Here is a 16147-nt window from a genome sequence, read left to right as displayed (position 1 = left end):
AACGCCAGGGCCAGCCGCCGCTGATGGCTACAGCAGCTGGCCATCAGGATAGCCTCCTGCATGTCTGGGACAAGCAGTCGGGACACCGTTTTTTGGTCGACACCGGAGCCAAGATCAACGTCTTACCTCCAACGAGTTACGACACCCGCAACAGAGAACCGGGTCCAACCCTAAGGGCCGCGAACGGCAGCACAGTAAGGACCTACGGCACCCGTATGATGAGGCTACAGTTCGGCTCCAGCTGGTTCACGTGGGACTTCACACTGGCCGCCGTAGCCCAAACACTCCTGGGAGAAGATTTTTTGCGAGCTCACAGCCTACTGGTCGACCTGCCAAGGAAGAGACTGGTCCACGCCGAGACCTTTCAAACGTTCTCCCTGGGTGAAGCCCAGTCGCCAGCCCCACACCTATACTCCATCACAATGCCCGATAACGACTTCACCAGAGTCCTGGCAGATTTCCCATTGGTTCTGCAACCACAGTTCACAGCAGCCATGCCCAGACACGGCGTACAGCACCACCCCTCCACGCCCATGCTCGAAGGCTTCCCCCGGACAAGCTCCGACTGGCGAAGGAGGAGTTCAAGGGGATGGAGGAACTGGGGATCATACGGTGGTCTGACAGCCCATGGGCCTCCCCCCTGCACATGGTGCCCAAAGCAACAGGGGGCTGGAGACCATACGGCGACTACCGCAGGCTGAACGAGGCTACAACACTGGACCGCTACCCTGTGCCGCACATTCAGGACTTTGCAGCAAACCTGCACGGTGCACGGATCTTCTCCAAGGCAGACCTCATCTGGGGATACCATCAAATCCCGATGCATCCGGACAATATCCCCAAAACGGCACTCATCACCCTGTTTGGCCTTTTCGAGTTCCTCCGCATGCCGTTCGGCCTGAAGAATGCTGCACAGATGTTTCAGCGGTTAAAGGACGCGGTGGGACGCGACCTGGACTTCGCATTCATCTATTTGGATGACATCCTCATAGCTAGCAGCAGTTGTCAGGAGCATCTGTCCCACCTCCGTCAACTCTACGCCCGACTGAGTGAATATGGCCTGACAATCAACCCGGCCAAATGCCAGTTCGGGCTCAACACCATCGACTTCCTGGGCCACAGGATTACTAAAGACGGGGCAACCCCTCTGCCCGCCAAGGCAGACGCAGTCCGCCATTTCCCCCAACCCAACACAATCAAAGGCCTTCAGGAATTTGTGGGTATGGTGAATTTCTACCACCGCTTCCTCCCTTCAGCTGCCCAAATCATGCGCCCTCTATTCGCCCTGATGTCGGGTAAGGGCAAGTACATTACCTGGGACGAGGAGTCCGCCGCCGCTTTCATTAAAACCAAAAAAACCTTGGCAAATGCCGCGATGCTAGTGCACCCCAGAACGGACGTCCCTACCACCCTCACAGTGGACGCATCTAACACGGCAGTCGGTGGAGTAGCTGGAACAACTCATCGAGGGTCGCTAGCAACCCCTGGCGTTTTTCAGCAAACACCTATGACCATCCGAGTTCAAATACAGTACTTTCGACTGGGAACTGTTGGCGCTATACCTGACAATCCAGCATTTCAGGTACTTCTTAGAAGGTAGGCCCTTCACCGCATTCATGGACCACAAACCACTTACCTTTGCGTTCACGAAAGCATCCAACCCCTGGTCGTCCCGCCAGCAGCGACATCTGTCCTACATTTCCGAATACACAACGGATGTCCGGCATGTCTCGGGAAAGAACAATGTCGTGGCAGACACCCTCTCCCGCCCTAACATCCAAGCCCTGTCCCAGGGGGTGGACAATGAAGCACTGGCAGAGGCACAGCAGGCAGAAGAGGAGATCCCTAGTTACAGGACTGCAGTCTCTGGTTTGCAGTTCCAGGACCTCCCCGTAGGCCCAGGTGAGAGGACCCTACTCTGTGACGTCAGCACCGGCCAAACCCATCCCGTTGTCCCGGCAGCCTGGCGGCGGCGCGTTTTCAACTCCATTCACAACTTAGCGCACCCCTCCATCAGGTCAACCATCCGAAAGGTAGCCAACAGGTTCATTTGGCACAGACTCCACAAGAAGGTTAGTGAATGGGCCAAAACGTGCATGCACTGCCAAACAGCCAAGGTGCAGCGGCACACCAAAGTCCTGCTGCAGCAGTTCCACCCCACCCGCCAGTGTTTTGACCACATTCATGTGGATATCGTGGGCCCCATGCCCAGTGTCACGAGGAGCACGGCACCTCCTGACTATCGTGGACCGGTTCACAAGATGGCCAGAGGCAGTCCCGCTCACCGACACCACCTCCGAATCTTGCGCCCGGGCACTGATCGCCACCTGGGTATCTCGCTTTGGTGTACCGGCCCGCATTACCTCCGACAGAGACGCCCGGTTCACCTCCAGCCTGTGGTCAGCTATGGCCAGCCTTTTGGGGACACAGCTGCACCACACAACTGCCTACCACCCACAGTCGAACAGACTAGTGGAGCGTTTCCACGTCACCGAAGTTGGCTCTCATGGCCTGCCTCAAAGGGCCTAACTGGGTGGACGAGCTTCCCTGGGTCCTGCTCGGAATCCGCACGGCGCCCAAAGAGTATCTGCACACCTCGACGGCCAAGTTGGTGTAGGGCGCACCCCTGGTTGTCCCAGGAGAGTTCATACCAGCCCCAAGGGGGCAAGTGGAAGAACCCGCAGCAGTCCTGGGCAGACTACGCGAGAGGCTCGGTAACCTGGCCCCCATACCTACTTCACAGCATGGGCAGAACCCAGCCTGTGTACCCAAAGACCTGCAAAACTGTAAGTTCATTTTTGTGCAATGGGGCGGACATCGGGCACCGCTACAGCGGCCCTACGAGGGCCTGTTTACGGTGATCAGAAACAACGGGTCAACATTCATACTGGACATTGGGAGGAAAGAGGAGGTTTTCACAGTGGACCGACTCAAACCGGCCCACGTGGACTTGGCGCAGCAGGTCGAGATTCAGGCACCGCGGCACAGAGGCAGTCCTCCCAAACAGAGTCCGACCCAAACTGAGGACATTAGGGGGTGTATCGCCGGTTCTGGGGGGGGGGGGGTTATGTGGCGACCCACTTCCCAGCACACTCGAACTGGCTCACAAAGTGGCACGCGCTGGCATTGAGGCCAGTCCCAAAGAGGGCGCCAAGCCTGCTTCACCAGCAAGGGGAAAAGCCCGCGCGCAGAACGGGACAGCACTCCCACCCAGGGAGGGCGGGAACAGGAAGGCTTTAAAGCGAGGCCGCGAGGTTTGAATAAACCACTTTTGCAACTGCAGCTCACAGACTACGTGTCGTTATTTCAGCGCTGCGTGTAGCACACCGCTACAAAACCATATTTTAAGGTTTAGGTCTCCTGTTAACACTACCTAACATGTCATTCACACAATAAACTGAGAGCTGTACTTGCTCAGCTAAATTATTTGCAAGGCTTTACCAGGTTATTATTACTTAAGTACACTTCAAGTGATATTTCAATGTTTTGTACTATTATCTCATCATCTGTGAGCTAGCTACTCAAACAGAATTTTAAATAGTACCATTACCTGATACTGGGCAATGTCTGCTCTTGCAATGAGCTAGTAGTAACACGAGAATCATTTTTTTCAGAATGCGTGCTCGACACAGCAAGAATACGAACATCTTCACTATTTTGATCAGTGCTTCCAATGACAGCTGCTCGACTCTTCTCTGAAGGAAATACATTGCAATCTGTGTAGTTTGGCTGTTGCTTCACAGTGGTGGGTTCTGCAACACAAAAATAAATCATTTCTGATGATGCAATATTTAAATAATGATTTCTGGTTGTTTTAATGTTTAATTTTAATTTGAAAACAAAGGCATTTGTGTTGAATTCAATGTTGTAATATTTAAATTTTGAACAGAAGTAATCTGGATCTACTTACCAACCGTTACAGAACGCAGCTTGTCAAGAACTCCATGCAGCCTAAGTAAAAGTAGTACATTAAGTTCCTGGAATATTGCGAGGCTTGAAGTTTAAACATGCATTTCATTTTACATATTTTGCGAAAACTTAAGATTTCTATATAATGCACAAGCATCCAATTCTTCATTACAAAATGACAAGCAGCCCTGGTATCTGATTCCATATCTAGCAGTATATTCCAGATATCAACCAGTCTCTGTGCAAAATAAACTTACCCCTTCTTTCTGTACTTTACAAACTACAATCATACTCTAGCCAATAGCTGTACTTAATTTCATCTCCTCACATTTATCATCAGATCAGATTAAAAATTTTTGTGCACATTACATCTGCATATTTTAATGCACTGGGAAATTGATATGGCTCTGCTGTGATCAACCTATGCAGTGAAATGACCTCCAGATTGAATGATGATATATTCCTGCTCTTATTTTCATTGCCCAAGGCCTGAAAAGTTGAAATCCTGCCATCCACGTCACCAACTTTACAAAAAAGTTTATAATGGAGAAGAAAAACTTAACATCTGCTGAGTGTCAACAAAACAGTGCCATAATCATCTTACAGATCAGTTTCAAAAGATGCATGTAAGAAAAGGTAGGGTTAAGATTTCAGGTCACTGAACATTTATGAGAACCAAGATATGTCAATGACAGGGGAAAGGGTCAGAGTAAAATATTGTCTTTTCGCTAAGACAGGAAATGAGAGAAATAAAACTTCTTTTGCGTAATCATTTCATTTCAAGACATAGGGGAGCAACGATAAAAATTAGGAGAAATACTAAGATCCAGAGGATGTATGTAAATGGTTAAAGCAGAATGAGAAGTCAGGATTGGAGGAGAAAAAAGGCTCCAATGGTTCAGGGATGAGGTAATCGAAAAGGCTGCTTACATCATATACATAATCCGTTGAGTTACCAGGTTTTATGCAATGAAGACCCTAACTTTAAACAGGCATGCTACAAACTACATTTTAAAATGAAAAACTGGTTGGGCTTTCAATAGAATATGCCTTTTAAATATCCTAGATCATAGAAACATAGAAAACCTACAGCACAATAGAGACCCTTCGGCCCACAAAGTTGTGCCGAACATGTCCCTACCTTAGAAATTACTAGGCTTACCCATAGCCCTCTATTTTTCTAAGCTCCATGTACCTATCCAAAAGTCCCTAAAAAGACCCTGTCAAATCCGCCACCACCACCATTGCCGGCAGCCCATTCCACGCACTCACCACTCTGAGTAAAAAACTTACCCCTGATATCTCCTCTGTACCTACTCCCCAGCACCTTAAACCTGTGTCTTCTTGTGGCAACCATTTCAACCCTAGGAAAAAGCCTCTGACTATCCACATGATCATTGCCTCTCATTATCTTGTATACCTCTATCAGGTCACCTCTCATCCTCTGTTGCTCCAAGGTGAAAAGGCCGAGTTCACTCAACCTATTCTCATAAGGCATGCTCCCCAATCCAGGCAACATCCTTGTAAATCTCCTCTGCACCCTTTCTATGGCTTCCACATCTTTCCTGTAGTGAGGTGACCAGATATCCTTGGATATTTTACCACAAAGTTATTAGAATAAATTCTATGTTTTAAAGTCTTAAGCAGTGATTTCTAAAAATACTGCTTTTGTACGTGTTATATAAGATGACCCCAATGTTATGGAGCAGGTCATTCTTAAAAATGGTCTCTATCCCAATTTTCCATAATGTGCGGCCCCGTCATTTGCACATGCATCAAGAAATGTAAACTAAATTTTCTTAGCAGAAATTTGTTAAGAGTAAATTTATTTTATATCTTTTGTTGAATAATGGAGTTGTGAATTCTGTAAGGGCAAATTTCTGTTACTTGAACATGGCTCAGGAGAGCCACCAGAGAGCTGGCCAAAGAGGCAGCAAAGAGCAGCTTTTGGCTCTGGCTCAGGTGGAAGGACAGAAATTGGGGGAACTGACTAACCCCACTGGAAGCTGCAGGGGATGGCAGGGAGATGTCCTTTGCAGCTTCCATTGGGGTTAGTCAGTGCCACTGCCACAGCTCCGCCACCAGGAGATGTACCAGGGCTATGGGAGTGAAACAGTGAGCAGTGGACCCCAGCTCTTGACCCTACAACTGACCTAAGGGCACTGTTGGAGGTGTGACAGGCAGTATTACCGAGCAGGAAACACTTCCCTGTATATCTCATTGGGGTCACTTACAGTTTAGAGCACAAGCATTGAAATATACAAAATAAATCTAATGGAACAGAAAAGAAACTAGAGTTTAATTATAACATAACAGAAAAAATGAAACTTACCATACAGTAAACTTGAGAGTATTGCTTCCCAGAAAAAGAGACAGATCTTCTGCCATTTGCTCCTGGCTCTTTTTATTGGCTACCATAACCATAATGTAATCTGGGAGCTCTTCATCTACAGATGGGAAGAGAAATAGTCGGAATATTAGAATCACAAATTTAAGGAAAAATTGTACAATATAACTCTATTAATTTCATTCCACGTGTTCCTGTACACCATCAGATCCATTGTGTAGTACTACCAAGGTGTGGAAAATCGGTTCAAAACAGATCTGGCAACTCAAAACATGGACACAGTAAAAGTATTCGTTTTAGTATTAGTTTGCTCAATGCTCAGCATATCCCACGTTCTACTAATACAACTTAATCAGCAGATCAGCCCTGATTCAACAAGGAAAGCACTGGGCTTGCCTGCAACAGATTCACGATTACCTAACTTGAATGTATTTACCTGGGCAAGCTGCTATACAGTTAAAGGATGAAGAAGTACCTTGAAGCATTTTTCCCATCTTTAACATTGGTAGAATCCAGCACATGTGTGAAGGGCTGAAAAATGCTCAACCATATTTTTGCAGAATGGATTAGCCATCCAGGCTTCTGCCAGATCTCCAATTTAAGTCTGCAACCTACTTGACTCACTCCAATTGAATCAACAACTGAGAGCATCACAGCAAAAACCACAGGATCAAACAACATCCAAAATGTAGCACAAATTATCTACGTTTCTTAAATACCCACCCAAACTTTTCAGTAGTTACAACATTGGCATCTATTTGACAATTTAAAAATAGCCCAGGGGAGTCCTGCTTACAAAGAAAAAACAGGATATATCCAACCCAGCCAATTAATGCCCAATCAATCAGTCTATTCTCAATCAACAAAGTAATGAAGGGGTTCATTAACATGACTATTAAACAACACCAGCTCATCAAAACTCTGCTCACCAAGCCCAGTTTGGGTATTACAAAAACCACACCTCACTCAAACAAGGTCCCAAGAACAGAAATCTATGGTCAAGATGAAAGTGACAGTAATTGATCTAGCAGGAAATTGTCCATATCATCAAAGAGCATTGTTGAAACTAGTCAATGGGTATCACAAACACTTCAGTGGTGAAGCCATTACTTATATGAAGGAAAATAATAACAGTCAATGATCTGAACTCATGGACATTGCCAATTTTCAAGCCTTTGACACTCAAACATCATCTGTTCCATCAATGATCTTCCTTCTATCTTAAGGAATAGTGAGGATGGTTGCTTATGATCATGCAATAACAAATTCCATTCTGTTTAGCGCTCTTCAGAAAATGAAGTGGTCTACTCCTGCAGGCAGCATTATCTTGATAATGTTCAATCATAGCCCAATGGCTGAAAAGTAACACTGATGCCATAAAAGTACTAGACAAGTCCATGTCCAATGAGAGAGAGCCTAACCACGTACCCTTAGAATGGCATTACAATCGGTAAGTTCCACATGATCAACAACCTTAAGGAACCAATAACGACCCGAAATTCAAATGGATCAACCACATTAATATTGTGGCTCCAGATGAGGGCATCATTTGGCAACTAACCCCGTGATACCCAAAATTTCCACCATCTGCATTACTTAAGTTAGTAATTGAATAAAATATTCTCTAATTCTTTGGATAAGTACAGCTCCAACAAATTCAAGCAGCTTAATGTTTTATGGGACAAAGCAGCTATTTCATTTCCATTCCATCCACGCTTCTAAAAACCTATTCCTTCCTCGAGAACACTGTGACTTTATGATGTATTATGCATAAAAGTACTCCAGATAGTTGTGGCTGCTCCTGCTCTTTTTGTGAATCACATCCTCTACCAACAAGGACAGAGCAGCAGGTACTTCAAAATACCATCAAGATATCCTGCAGGTTCTCCCTCTTATCTTGACTTAGAAAGATATCACCATTTTTATATTGTCTTTGGGTGTAAATTGTAGAACTTTTTATTTAGTACCACAATGGAACTATTTTTACCACATTGACTCCATTAGTTCAAGGTAGGAGTTTACCTCTACCTCCTCAAAAACCATCAAGCAAATACCAAATTGTATGACCCACTTCCAAAAAAATAACATTTATTAAAAATGATAAACAGCTGAAACCATCTCAAGAGGGTTTTGGACCTCATTATCTAGAAGTGTCAAGAGATGGAAAAGAATATTGGATTACCTATCAGATGAATAAAACTAAAATAGCATTGGAGAGGAATAGGAACAGCAAGTGAGGAAAGCATTTAATTGGATAAGGGGAAATATGAAGCTATCAGGCAGGTACTTGGAAGCATAAATTGGGAACAAATGTTCTCAGGGAAATGTACGGCAGAAATGTGGCAAATGTTGAGGGGACAATTGCGTGGCAGAATTGTGTTCCATTGAAACAGGGTAAGGATGGTAGGGTACAGGAACCGTGGTGTACAAAGACTGTTGAAAATCTAGTCAAAAAGAAAAGTTTACAAAAGGTTCAAAAAATTAGGTAATGATACTAGAAGATTATAAGGCTAGCAGGAAGGAGCTTAAGAATGAAATTAGGAGAGCCAGAAGGGGCCATGAGAAAGCCTTGACAAGCAGGACTAAAGAATACCCCAAGGTATTCTACAAGTATGTGAAGAGCAAGAGGATAACACATGAGAGAATAGGACCTATCAAGTGTGACAGTGGAAAAGAGTGTATGGAACTGGAGGAGACAGCCGAGGTACTTAATGAATACTTTGCTTCAGTATTCACTATGGAAAAGGATCTTGGCAATTGTAGGGATATTTTACAGCTGATTGAAAAGCTTGAGCATATAGACATTAAGAAAGAGTACGCGCTGGAGCTTTTGGAAAGCATTAAGTTGGATAAGTCCGAGGACTGGACAAGATGTGCCCCAGGTTCCTGTGGGAGGCAAGTGAAGAGATTGCTGAGCCTCTGGCAATGATCTTTGCATCAACAATGGGGACAGAGGAAGTCCCAGAAAATTAGAGGGTTGCAGATGTTGTTCCCTTATTCAAGAAAAAGGGAGTAGAGATAGCCCAGGAAATTGTAGACCAGCGAGTCTTACCTCAGTGGTTGGTAAGTTGATAGAAAAGATCCTGAGAGGCAGGATTTATGAACATTTGGAGAGGCATAATATGATTAGGAATAGTCAGCATGGCTTTGTCCAAGGCAGGTCGTGCCTTACAAGTCTAATTGAATTTTTTGAGAATGTAAGTAAACACAGTGATGAAGGTAGAGCAGCAGATGTAGTGTATATGGATTTCAGCAAGGCATCTGATAAGGTACCCCATACAAGGATTATTGAGAAAGTAAGGAGGCATGGGATCCAGAATTGACTTGCCTGCAGAAGGCAAAGAATGGTTGTAGACAGGTCATATTCTGCAAAGAGGTTGGTGACAAGTGCTGTGCCTCAGGGATCCGTTCTGGAACCCCTTCTCTTCGTGATTTTTATAAATGACCTGGATGAGGAAGTGGAGGGATGTGTTAGTAAATTTGTTGATGACACAAAGATTGGGGGTGTTGTGGATAGTGTGGAGGGTTGTTAGAGGTTGCAGCGGGACATTGATAGGATGCAAAACTGGGCTGAGAAGTGGCAGATGGAGTTTAACCCAGGTAAGTGTGAGGTGGTTCAATTTGGAAGGTCAAATATGATGGCAGAATATAGTATCAATGGTAAAACTCTTGGCAGTGTGGAGGATCAGATTGACTCTGTGGTTCAGAAGGCATACAGTGCATTGGCCTTTATCAACCGTGGGATTGAGTTCAACAGGACCCAGGTCAGGCCTCACTTGGAATACTGTGTTCAGTTCTGGTCACCTCACTACAGGAAGGATATGGAAACTATAAAAAGGGTGCAGAGGAGATTTACAAGGATTTTGCCTGGATTGGGGAGCATGCCTTACAAGAATAGGTTGAATGAACCTGGCCTTTTCTCCTTGGAGCAACAGAGGATGAGAGGTGACCAGATAGAGGTGTATAAGATGATGAGAAGCATTGATCGTGTGGATAGTCAGAGTTTTTTTTTCCAGGACTGAAATGACTAGCACGAGAAGGCACAGCTTGAAGGTGCTTGGAAGTAGGTACAGAGGAGATGTCAGTTCTAAGTTTTTTTTACGCAGAGTGGTGAGTGCATGGAATGGGCTGCCGGTGAAGGTGGTGGAGGCAGATACAATAGGGTCTTTTAAGAGATTCCTGGATAGGTACATGGAGTTTAGAAAAAGAGTATGGGTAACTTTAGGTAACTTCTAAATTAAGTACATGTTCGGCACAGCATTGTGGGCTGAAGTGCCTGTATTGTGCTGTACTTTTTCTATGTTTCTATGTATGTTGCTCTCAAACATCATCAGTTCCCAGCCTAATTAATGTGATTAGCAATATTGTGATGAACTACAATGTTTATAAAAAGTATTCACCCTCCACTGGAAATTTTCATGTTTTGTTATTTTACAACACTGAATCACAGTGGATTTAATACGGCTTTTTTTGAAACTGATCAACAGAAAAAGTCTCTTTCATGTCAAAGTGATCTAAATTAATTACAAATATGAAAATAATTGATTGCAGAAGTATTCACCCCCTTTAATATGGCACACTAAATCATCACTGTGCAGCCAAATAGTTTTAGAAGTCACATAATTAGTTAAATGGAGATCACTGTGTACAGTCAAGGTGCTTCAATGGATTGTAGTAAAAATACACCTGTATCTGGAAGGTCTAACTGCTCCTGAATTACAGATAACAATAAAGAAATGACTGATACACTATTTATCAGTGTATACTGCAGAACTGGTTGCCAGCATTTTGGGCAACCATTTGGAGGAAATATATAATATTTGGAGGAAAAGATATAATATGTTCAGATTCTTTTTCAGTTTTGACTAGTCTTAAAATATGTAATTCTAGTAGTAGGTCAGATTTACTGTTGGAAGCTCTTCAAACTTTATTTCACATTCAAAGTATTGATCTACATGTCTTCTGTTCATGGGTCCCTGAACATAGAGGTGTTGAGGGGAACGAGCAGGTTGATTGTTTGACTAAAAAAACTGTTAAAAGTTCATCTGTGGATATAGACCTTCCACGTAGTAAATCAGAAGCTAAGCGGTTGGTGAGGCTAAGAATTTGGAGATTTTGGCAAGACTTGTGGGGTAAAGGGTGACACCTGTACAAAATACATAAAACTGTTGAATTGATGGGAGGGGGCAAAACAATAAGGGGAGGAATTATATTGACTCGACTTAGAATTGTGCATACTATACCTAATTATTCCTTATATCTTGTTGGAAAACATCATTGAGCGGGTGTAGGTTTGTCATCATAATGAAACAGTTGAACGTATTATTTTACAATGTCAAGCACATGAGGTTGAAAGAAAGCAAATGCAGGCTGCTCTACTAGCTTTGGGGGTTGGCAGTTTTCATTCAAAAGTTATGGAAGAGACTTTGATTTACTTCACAATATTATCTTTTATTACTTAAAACAGTAAAACGTGAAAACTTCAAAAGGGAAGGATGTGAATACTTTTTATAGTCACTGTAGAGTTTAAAATAGCTCATCACTGCCTTCACAAGGGCAATTAGGATGGGGGATAAGTGCTTTGCCTTGCCAATGACAGACAAATTCCTTCCTTCACTCATATCAGAATACACAGAACTTTCAGCAGTTTACCTTGCCCTCACAAAGTGCTGTTGGAGCTGAGATTCCTGTTCTGGCACCAAGTTCTACAGGAATTTGCAATACAGAAAACAACTTAACTTGGCCAACTGTGCCTCAATTTTCAACCCCTTAATCTGCAGCTTCACAGAAAATGGTCATATATTCCAATACACAATATTCTATAAATTCACAAGTAAAAATATTCCACAGTGCAGATTTCCTGTTAACATATTCCATCCTTTCATGTTATTTTTCATGTTCTGCAATTTTACCTTTTCAGAGAATGTGCATTGCAGCTACTGTTTAAAATATGAAAAATAATTATAAGCTTACCTGCATAAGCCCCAAGCTCTTGCAATTTTCCCTTAATAGCAGTCTGAAAGTACAAGTAAAATACATTTAAGCACATTAAATACCAGAGATTTATATAACGTTGCAAACAAAACATTGCATCGATTAATCAGATTTTAAAGAATAACATCTTGTATTTAAATAGTAGCTTCAAGGACTTACAGTTTACGTCACACACTGTTAAATGTTGGGTGAGGAAACTGGAACTAATATATGCTGAAAATGTGGCAATAAATGATTATTTTAGTCTAAACTCTATGGACATCATTTAGGAAAGCCTTGTATAATTTTTTGGAAAACCTTGTCAAAATTTTGTACATAGTATTTAAATTTCTATACTTCGAAATTGCCCTATTCTGGAACACTCATACAATTTTACATTGACCTTCCTTTGCCAAAGTCCAAACCCTTAGAGAAATTCATTTCTGAAGAAATTCCTACATGTTCTGCAGAAATACAACAAGGTTTTAGGTCAACTTAAAACACGGGTACTCACTCAAACATTTGCTGCCTCAACTTGGGTTTAAAAACAGCACTCTAATGGCTGAAGAGATGAGTTTGGGAAAGTTTTTAAAGTGTGCAGTGACAAATGCATGCATATTTGGGATTTAGAGGAGGATCACTGTCCACAAGAAGTTGCAAGAAAATGTGAAAGCACAACCTTAATGTTCACCATTAACTCTTCCAAGTGATCCCAGGTGGGTAATTGTGTCTTCATCCAGTTTGATCTTCTGATCAAACACCCACCTTTTATTTGCTTCTTGCAAGATATTTCATAAAACTCTTATCTCTTACCCAGATGTTCACTTTCTCAAGTAAGTGTCTCGTAAGAGTTTCATAGTTAAAGTGCTATTTAAAAGCAAGTTGTTGAAAATTAATCCGAGACAGTGAATACTTAATGCATCATTTCTAAAGAGATAAAATCATGAATGGCATAGATAAGGGGCGAAAATGGATAGGAACTTGATAGCAATTTTACTCTTTTTTTTACACAAGGTAGGAGCTATTAATCTATTTTCTTTCTATCTGCATTGTATTTTGTGTTACATATTTTATTATGGGTTACAGTAATTTGTCACATGGGTTTTAGGCACGCTAAAAGTCACTTATTCACCCTTTATGTTGTTTAGATTAGTTTAGATAGAGACTAAGTTAGAGATGGATTTTTTTGTTGACTGCTTATTACACCAATTCTGCAAACTTTGTTAACATCACTAATTACACTATCGCTATTTTTGATTGTTCATCTTTGCTGGTTTCATGATAAGGAATTGAACATACTTTCTTTGATTTGAAACTAAGTTATTTGGAAGCACTTCACACAATGTCAATTCCATCACTCAGCATCATAGCGGTTTAGGTTTGCTACTTAAGTAGCCACTACAAAATGGAATGAGCTGGCAGAAGTTGGGGCATGTAAAATAAAAACAAGCTATAACAGCATGACTGGGTTGGTTGGCATTGGCCAGATGGGCCAAATGGCCAGCTTTATGACACTGTATCAATCTCTCACAGAATTTATTTTGTTATAATAATACCAAAACTCATTCATGCAAAAATTACATTTTTGTATTATCAGGAAAAATATTATGTAACTGAAGGACATACCATGAAAAGTTATTGAATAATAGTAATCAAAAAAGTAACGAAATAAAAATGTTGGAAATCTGAAATATATGCAGGTCAGGCATATCTGTGGAGAATGTACTTGGTCAATAGTCTTTCAGAGCTGACCTGTCAGAGGGTCACTGATCTGGGCAGTTAATTCTCATTTTTCTCTGCACACATGCCACCTGATCTCCTAATTCCAGTATTCTGTTTCTATTTGACTGCACTGTGTTCCCATATAATGGAAAACTGCCCAAAAACAAACAATTTTGCAAGATTTCAATTCCAAGGGAACAGAACAAAAAAAAAGTGGCATCAAATGAGTCACTTTTTGTCATCCCCTTGACAAATGAGAAATCTTGAAATACAGGTCCACAATCCCTTATCTGAAATCCAAAAAGCTCCGAACACAAAGTTATTTTTCGCCAACAGCTGAATTCACTCAGGTATGACGTGGCAGCACTAGCAGAGGCTGCCAGATATCAGTTGTGGCTCAGCACTTGTACTGGTTACACGTGCATTTGCTGTTCGCTGATATTTTATGTTCACTGTTGACTGTGTTCAATTTCACTGTGAAAATGTCAAAAAGAGCTGCAGATACCCCTATAGGTAATAATGAGAAAAAGAGAAGGAAGCATCTATCATTATCAATAATGCAGAAAGTGGAGTTATTGCAGAAGCTTGATCGTGGTGTGTCTGTGCAGCGCCTTACTGAAGAATATGGTGTCTGAACTACCACTGTATATGATTCAAAAAAACAGAAAGACAAGTTACTTAAGTTTTATAGTGACAATGATGTTCTACATTTATTCTAAATAAGTCATTTACCATGTGTTTGATTCGGTTCATTTGAAGCTGTATATTTTTATGTTTTATTGAATGTTTTTGTTGGAACTAAATTTTTTCTTGTCATTATTCCATAAACAATATAATACAACAACTATTTATATAGCATTTACATTGTATTAGGTATTATAAGTAACCTAGAGATGATTTAAAGTATACGGGAGGATGTGCGTAGATCTGGTTCTCTGCAGGGTCCTAATGTCCACCTGCAATAAGGGACTTGAGCATATGTGTTTTTGGTATCCGCGGCAGGTCCTGAAACCAATAAGGAGGGATTCTAAAATCCGAAAAATTCTGAATTCCAAAATGCAACAGGCCCCAAGGATTTCAGATAAGGGATTGTGGACCTGTACTTAGAGCTGTTAATTCAGTGAACATTTTTGACAAACCAGTATTTTCTTTGAAAACTATCCAACAACTTTTCAATGCTGTGTGAATAAATGATTCCATTTCCATAATTATATGTAGTAATAGGTTCAAATCCAACAAACAGTAATGCAATCACAAAGAAGGTACACCAGTGGCGCTATGTCACTTGAGGAGAGTTTGAGGAGATTTGGTATGCCACCAAAGATTCTTGCAAATTTCTACAGATTTCTACAGTGTAGAGCATTCTAACTGGTTGCATCAGCGTCTGGTATGATGGCTCTGATGCACAGGATTGCAAGAGGCTGCAGACTCTTGTAGACTCAGCCAGTTCCATTACGGGTATGGGCACAACTCCCCTCACCATCAAGGTATCTTCAGGAGGCAATGCCTCAAGAAGACAACATCCATCATTAAAGACATTCACCATCTGAGACTAGCCCTTTCACGTCCCTACAATCATGGAGGAAGGACAGCAGCCTGAAGACCCGCACTCAACATTTTAAAAACAACTTATTTTCCTCCACCATCAGATTTCTGAGTGGTCTATGAAACTATAAACATGACCTCATTATTCTTTAGCACTATTTATTTTGTAATTATTGTAAGTTTTATGTCTTGTATGGTACTGCTGCCTCAAAACAACAAATTTCACAACATATGTCAGTGATAATAAACCTGATTCTAATTCTTATAAAACTAACAGCAACATCCAGCAACTGCACACATGCAGTTAAGCAAGGAAGTACAGAAAACGCTGGATTACTCCTTAACATCTTCTCTGGACCCAATAAGCTACTGTTATTTATATAGACTGTCAATCACCTAGGAGATTAAATACTGCTCCTGTGCAACTGGAGGATCTGCAACATCTTCGCTTTCCTTGTTCCCTTCCCACCAGCGAGTTACCAGACAGTCCTTCTCGGTGGAACAATATTTATACCTAAGTTGGGGCCTTCGTACTTCCACCTGGACCTGTTTGCCCTCAACCTTCTCCACTGGTAGGGTGAAATGCACAGCAAATGGAAGAACAATTCCTCACGTTGTACCTGGGTAGTCTACAACCTAATGTCATCAATA

The 16147-nt window shown here is 42.1% G+C and overlaps 1 protein-coding gene across 1 annotated transcript in view; it reads right to left on the bottom strand.

Moving 5' to 3' along the window:
- Positions 1-16147, bottom strand: part of zc3h14 (zinc finger CCCH-type containing 14) — a 68309-nt gene that overhangs the window by 26998 nt on the left and 25164 nt on the right. Inside the window, exons 2-5 of the mRNA XM_059959762.1 lie at positions 12230-12272; positions 6242-6356; positions 3911-3951; positions 3551-3752 (exon numbers count right to left, since the gene is read on the bottom strand). Coding sequence (XP_059815745.1) covers positions 3551-3752; positions 3911-3951; positions 6242-6356; positions 12230-12272 — 401 coding nt within the window. The remainder of the gene's footprint in view (positions 1-3550; positions 3753-3910; positions 3952-6241; positions 6357-12229; positions 12273-16147) is intronic.

Source organism: Hypanus sabinus, chromosome 2, assembly GCF_030144855.1.
Source record: "Hypanus sabinus isolate sHypSab1 chromosome 2, sHypSab1.hap1, whole genome shotgun sequence".
Lineage (NCBI taxonomy): Eukaryota > Metazoa > Chordata > Chondrichthyes > Myliobatiformes > Dasyatidae > Hypanus > Hypanus sabinus.
The sequence above is the reverse complement of the archived record's forward strand: the minus strand, read 5'-3'. Positions and strand labels throughout refer to the sequence as shown.